Source organism: Nelusetta ayraudi, unplaced genomic scaffold, assembly GCF_046127955.1.
Source record: "Nelusetta ayraudi isolate G7.1 ecotype Tasmania unplaced genomic scaffold, CSIRO-AGI_Nayr_v1 ptg000070l, whole genome shotgun sequence".
Classification (NCBI taxonomy): domain Eukaryota; kingdom Metazoa; phylum Chordata; class Actinopteri; order Tetraodontiformes; family Monacanthidae; genus Nelusetta; species Nelusetta ayraudi.
Window position 1 is genome coordinate 5,775,069 of NW_027466120.1, and position 6,554 is coordinate 5,781,622.

At 43.5% G+C, this 6,554-nt stretch overlaps 1 protein-coding gene across 1 annotated transcript; it reads left to right on the forward strand.

The window, feature by feature from the left end:
* Positions 1-2,492: 2,492 nt before the first annotated feature.
* On the forward strand, positions 2,493-5,915 carry hsd17b10 (hydroxysteroid (17-beta) dehydrogenase 10). The gene is made up of 6 exons (XM_076042047.1): positions 2,493-2,645; positions 3,356-3,520; positions 3,952-4,116; positions 4,981-5,109; positions 5,200-5,308; positions 5,429-5,915. Exons 1-6 carry the CDS (start codon positions 2,622-2,624, stop codon positions 5,617-5,619), a joined length of 783 nt encoding a protein of 260 aa, XP_075898162.1. The 5' UTR covers positions 2,493-2,621; the 3' UTR covers positions 5,620-5,915.
* The last annotated feature ends 639 nt before the right edge of the window (positions 5,916-6,554 follow it).

Genomic DNA, 6,554 nt, shown 5'->3' on the forward strand with positions numbered 1-6,554 from the left:
AAAGCCAAACAATTCCCGTAACGGCGGCTGCGGCTATTTTTTTTTTCTTTTCTTTTCTTTTTTTTTTTTTTCGTTCTTCGTCGTGACGTTTTCGTCGTTAAGGCAGCAGGGGTGCACTTAGATTAGTGAGCCGCTAACTGTAGCTTGGAATATTGACATGGTGTCCTCGTTAGCCTTTTAGCCTCACCTGACATCAGGACAAAAGCACCAGCAGAAGGTATTTTTTTATCGTTTTAATATGTGTTTGCAGTAAAGTCAGCCTCCCGTGGCCATTTAGTAGCTCTTCCTCCCCCTTCTATGTAGACGGTCGTTCGGTTATTGAGACGGTCAAGGGCAGAAGACGTTAATAGAAGAAGGCTGCATCATTCTGTCGTATTGGTGGTCATCTCTGGGTTATTGTTTTCTCTCTCCGCCAGGCTTATCTACACCCTTGATGTAACAGTAACTCTACAATGTGCTTACTAATAAGTGATGGACACGTTTATATTTTCCCCATTGAATATTGACGTGTTACATGTACAATGAGTGCCTCCCCCTTTTTTGCTCTGGCGCCGGTACCATATCAATGGAAGCTGTGGGATGAGGTAGTAGTTTGTATAGTTTTAGGATCACACCAGATCTGGGAGATAACTATACAGCCTACTGTCTTTCTCACGGTAACCACACCCTCGCCTGCCTGTTGGAAACCTGGCTACCGATCTGTCATCGATCGTAGTGACCTGCTCTTTCTTGCCTTTTCTCCTATATTGATATTTTCCCCGTTCGTGAATCATGGTGTGTCGCCCCCCCTGTTGGACTGGATGTCATGTCTCACCGGTGTGCAGAAGATGTGGCCAGGTTGCGATGAGGTAGTAAGTTGTGTTGTTGTAGGGGTGGGATATTGCAACCCCAATCTTGGAGATGCAACTATACAACTTACTGCCTTCCGAAACCTGGCATAAAAATTCATCATATTCATATTAACCACATTTGACAATGTGCCATGTGTTATTGCGGATACTTTTAAGGCTTCTGCGGCACAAAAAATATTCTGTCTTAATAACTGTTTTTATTGGATAAATGACATTGTTTTCAGAGTTCGGTCTATCAGTTGATTAGAAGTGCTGTTTGTCTTAACATTTCAATGTAACTGTGATAATGTTTTAATAAAATAATGTTTTGATGTGCTGTGTCAGACAATTAATGTGTGATCTTTAGTCATTAGAGTTAAATACTCTTCATGTAGGTCAAATATGACCTACACTACCATGTTTTTTTGTTTGTTTTTTGTTACAGTTGACATAAGAAATGTAAAATGATTTATAAATTCTCATCGCAAAATGCCGTCAAAGCATCAGTTGGTCGCCTGAATTGACCTTGCTGAGCTGCAGAGCTGCTGTGATTGGCCAACACCCCTTACATAGTTTCCACAAATCAGTGGACACCAGGAGAGGGCGTTTCCCGGCGTCCTCGTCGATTGGTCAATAGGGAAAGGAGTGGGAAATGATTTTAAATATGCACCAAGAGAGGGCTACGCAAACCGAGCTCACACACTGACAGGAGTTTTTGGCTGCAAGTTGACATTAACAAAAACGAATGGGCGTATGAATCTGAGAAAGCATGATGTGCATACATTTCATGTTTAAGGCCCAGCTCTATGAGTTAAAAGGCAGGGGGCAGCGCACAGCTGTACCTCTTGTCATCATCGTCAATTGATATAACGCAAGCCATACAGCACTAATACAATGCAAGATCATTTTGAAAACATTCCCGAAACATTTTATGCACATTTTAAGGCAAAAGCCTCACTTGTTAGTTTAGAGTTGTTGTTTTTATTTTTGTTACAGTGAGTCAAGGAAAATAGTCAAGTGTTTTCTTTTAAAAATATATATTAGGTTAACATTCATTTTTTTTTCTTCTTAGCTAGTCTCTCGTCGATCAATAACAAATGCAACATTTTCGAAACTATCAAATGCAGTTTTGAAGCTATGAATGCAGTGTTACACTTTGCGCCGGTAGATGTCAGTGTAGCAAAGTTAAGTATTTGCAGTGTAATTGCAGAAGAAGAAGAAGAAGCAGGTACTCGGTCCAGTGAATATGTGTGGCATACGGAAACCCATCACGATCAACATTTAAATCGTACCGCAAAAGACACAGCAACACAGAAAGCAAGTGTATCAGAAACAAAGCATTTTTTCCCTTTCCTGCGTGTATTGACGGCATCATGTGCAAAAAGGAAAGATGAGTTGAGTTCCATGTAGACACACAGGTCTGAACGTCATATAACATGAAATGTTGTAGAAAAACACAGTATCTGAAAATATGGCAAATCAGTAGAATGTGTTACAATAAATGAAGCACTGTTATTGTACATTACAGAACGGAATGCAACTTGGAATCCGTGAAAACATGGTACATTCTAACCTGAGATGATCCACAAAGCACTTGTGTGGCGAATATACCAGTTTTGTTTCGGTTATTTGACACAACAAATATAACACATACAAGGATATATACACGATATATGTAATTCTAGTTTGCCAGCAACAAATAAATAAAAAAGACGTCGAAGAAGAAGGCTGTGGTGGTGAGTCCTCTTGCGGAAGCGACGATCTCTGGTGTGACGTCACGGCTTACTCAACATGGCGAACATTCGTTGTGTCAAGGTGAGGCGATAGAAAAATAAACCTGTCCGTTTTGCACACTGCATAGTTCATTTAATTTAACTAGGTGCGAATACAATCCCTGACATTTCAGAGTGCACACCGATTGATTTTGTTTCCGGTTTTGTCGCTCCAGTCCGTTTCCTCTCAGTTGAAAAGTTTCATTGTGCCGCTAACATGTAACTGTGAGTTCACGCAGCGCTCTACCACACAATGTGTTTGCTTGAACTTCACCTGTCGCTTACGTCGAATAAGCATGATACGCCGAGTTCCCTATTTTACCTCCAGGATATGAATAACAATAATAATGGTTTAACTTTGTTGGTTAACCCATTCAATTTCTCCCCGCTGCCCTTCCTGACGCAGCCCCGTTCACAGCAGTAATCTCTGGTGTCCGTTTCTGACAGTGAGCCGTGATTTCTCTATCCCTCCCTTCTCTTCCCTTCTCTTCCTTTCCCTGCCCTTCCTCCATTCTTTCTTTCCTTTCTTCCTTCCTTTATTTCCTTCATTCATTCCCTTCCCTCCCTTCACCTGCTTCACTTCCTTCATCCTTCCGTCACCTGCTTGCCTTCTGTCCCTTCCTTCCTTCCTTCCTTCCTCCCTTCCTCCCTCCCTTCCATTCATCATTCATCCCTCCCTTCACCTGTTTCCCTTCCTTCCTTCCTTCCTTTCTCACTTCACCTGCTCCCCCACCCATCCTTGTGTGTTTGCAGGGCATGGTTGGCCTGGTGTCCGGCGGAGCGTCCGGTCTGGGTCGGGCCACCGTGGAGCGCCTGGTGCAGAACGGAGCCTCTGCTGTGATCCTGGACCTGCCCTCCTCTGATGGAGCTGCCCTGGCAGCCAAGCTGGGAGAGCGCTGTGCCTTCGCTCCCGCCGATGTAAGTGTGGGAAGTGTAAGGCTGCATGCAGGAGCGATTCTAGGGTCAGAGCTTTGGGTGTGTCGAGCACCCAGTGGAGCCTGGAAGACTCTATCTGACTTCCTTCCTTAAGATGAAAAGATGCACCGTAAATACATGTACCAGAAGAGGTGTGCACATTTCATAAAGATTACAGTCATTACAATATATTGTATTATTTTTTTCAGTCGTCTTGAGTGCATCGTTGTGTTTTTTTTGCATCGGGACCCACTGTGGTCACCACAGCCATCACGGTTATTTTTGTGGCGGCTGACATCGAGTGCTTCTTTGAGGTCCATGTCATTCTGCAGCTGTCGTCTGCATACTGTATCTCTGTAAACTGATACCAACGGCAGACAATCTCATTGTACCAGTTGAACCGTGGAATCCTTTAATGTGCTCCCGTTCCCCAGGTGACATCGGAAGCTGATGTGCAGGCCGCAGTGACCCTGGCCAGAGAGAAGTTTGGTAAGCTGGACCTGGCGGTGAACTGTGCTGGCATCGCCGTGGCTGTTAAGACATACAACTTCAAGAAAGACGTCCCTCACAGCCTGGAGGACTTCCAGCGCGTCATCAATGTAAGTCAGACAAACCGCAGGAGAGGACAATACCGGTGGCAGCTCACCGCATTGTAGGGCTGGGCAAAATAAAATCCTGTTTTGTTTTGTTTTTTCTCTGAAAACTCAATTTTCGTTTCCAATTTTTTATTTTTTTTTATTTTTTTTTGGTAAAATTGCAAAAGACACTTGAATAAATTATTTTGAATATTTATGCTTTATGTTTAAAGAAAAATAGCAAACACATTTCCCTATTGGGAATGAAGTGCAACTGAAATATACTGTAAATCCTTCTTGGGTTCAGTAAAGTGACAACATTTACCGTCCACTTGACCAAACAAAGATGAATCCCTTGGGATTAATGAAGTGAGAATCTCACTTTCACCAAACATCACTTTAAAAATAAAAGTTTTTTTTTTATCATCTTGAACAATGATGAATGAAGTGCAAAACCTTCACATTTTGTAAACTACAACGCACATCGCAGAAGCATGCAAGAGGAAAATCGATTTCAAGATTTCTAATTTCTTTCACATTGTCTTGACTAATAAATCAGATTTCTATTTAAAATTGATTAATTGCACAGCCCTACCACGTTGTATTCATATTGTGCATGTGCATGTGGGTGAATTTGTTGTGCGTCGAATATCCTTTATATGTGTCAACGCTTATATTACCTCATCTTTAAGGGCAGGGGTGTGCGCTCAAAATGCCATAACGCTGGGTCGCATTGTTTGACATTCTAGCGAGCTTGTAAGAGGCGAATCAGGCTCCGCCTCCATCAGCCCACCTCCAACCCCTTGATGCGCTTTTAGGTCAATCAAGTGTGTGTGTGTGTGTGTGTGTGTGTGTGTGTGTGTGTGTACACACACTTGCACTCTGCAGGTGAACATTGCGGGAACCTTCAATGTGATCCGCCTCAGCGTGGGTGCGATGGGGAAGAACGAGCCTGATGCAGATGGACACAGAGGTTGCATCATCAACACGGCCAGCGTGGCAGCGTTTGACGGACAGGTCGCATGAAACACACCAGCGCAACGCATTAATGGAGAGCCTGCCGACGCTGCGCTCACACACACAAACCATTTGTGTGCGTCGTTTCAGGTGGGCCAGGCTGCGTACTCGGCCTCCAAAGGAGGCATCGTGGGAATGACTCTCCCCATAGCACGAGACTTGGCTCCCATGGGCATCCGAGTCCTCACCATAGCACCTGGTTAGTGCACAAAATTTAATAGTTGCGACGAGTGACAGGTCAGCACTGTCGCCTCACAGCAAGAAGGTTGTAGGTTCGATTTTGTTATGTTTTTCTTTTTCTTTTTTTCTGTCCACGCAGGTCTGTTTTCCACTCCTCTCCTGGCCAGTCTACCAGAGAAGGTGCGCTCCTTCCTCGCCCGCCAGGTGCCCTTCCCCTCACGCCTTGGAGACCCTGCCGAGTTTGCCCACCTGGTGACATCACTGGCGGAGAACCCCATGATTAACGGGGAAGTCATCAGACTGGACGGAGCAATCCGCATGCAGCCTTGAGACTGAGTGTATGGCCTCTACGTGCGCGTGTGCGTGCGTGTGTGTGTTTGTGTTGGAACAGCAAGTATAAGAGATTGTACTATGGTAGTGTGTGTTTACTTTGTAAAGAGCTGCACACACTAAACTGTACACTAGTGGTACACCATTGAAAGAAGTTAAAGCTTGAGAATGTTATTCTAAGCGTCTAAGAGTGAGACTGCTCACCATTCAGAGCTTTCACTATGCATATGAACTCCACTTTGATCATTTTGTAAATTAGTCCAGACTGAAATAAATATCTGATCTGTTTGACTGTCCGTTTTTTTTTTGTATGTCTGAAGAATTCCTTTGTCATTCAAAACAGCATAAATGTTTAAGTTCACTTTGGAAAAAAACAAACATCGCATCTAAATTTGCTACTGCCGCGAGTGAGTTCGTTGTGTTCAACAACCAGCATTTCCAATTTTTCTGGACAGTATCAGGAGCAGAAGCAGACCAGTAACCAGTTGATGACTGTGACACATGCGTTGCCTGCCTGGTGATTTGAGAAGATTGAAAGCTTTATTATTTATGAGTGGAGCTTTCTTACATGGCTGATGAACTCTTCACCATGGTGCATCACTCAGCTAGTGCACTGTGTGCAAGGGATGTGGACTGTCCTGGGTTTCTGTTCTTGGTTGTTGTTTTTTTTGTTTATTTGCTTTCATGACCAACTGGCCAACTGTCAGAAATGTTGGACTGAAATTACTCCTAAAACAACAACTTGGAGGTAAATAGAATGATTGGATCAGTTACAAAAAAAAAAAAGACCACTGAAGACACTTTTTCTTGTGTAGGTCTTCATGCTGTTGTTATATATAATATGTAGTTGTGTTTTTGCTGACCCAGTGTGATTTGACCTGCCTGCAGGCGTTTTGTTTACCTTTCGTTAAAATCCACTGCACTTCTATTTGCTT

Excerpts from the sequence above, each read along its gene's own strand:
- hsd17b10 (XM_076042047.1), top strand. The coding sequence starts at position 2,622 with ATGGCGAACATTCGTTGTGTCAAG. Across the intron at positions 2,646-3,355 it reads CGAACATTCGTTGTGTCAAG|GGCATGGTTGGCCTGGTGTC; the intron begins GTGAGGCGATAG and ends GTGTGTTTGCAG. Across the intron at positions 5,309-5,428 it reads AGTCCTCACCATAGCACCTG|GTCTGTTTTCCACTCCTCTC; the intron begins GTTAGTGCACAA and ends CTGTCCACGCAG.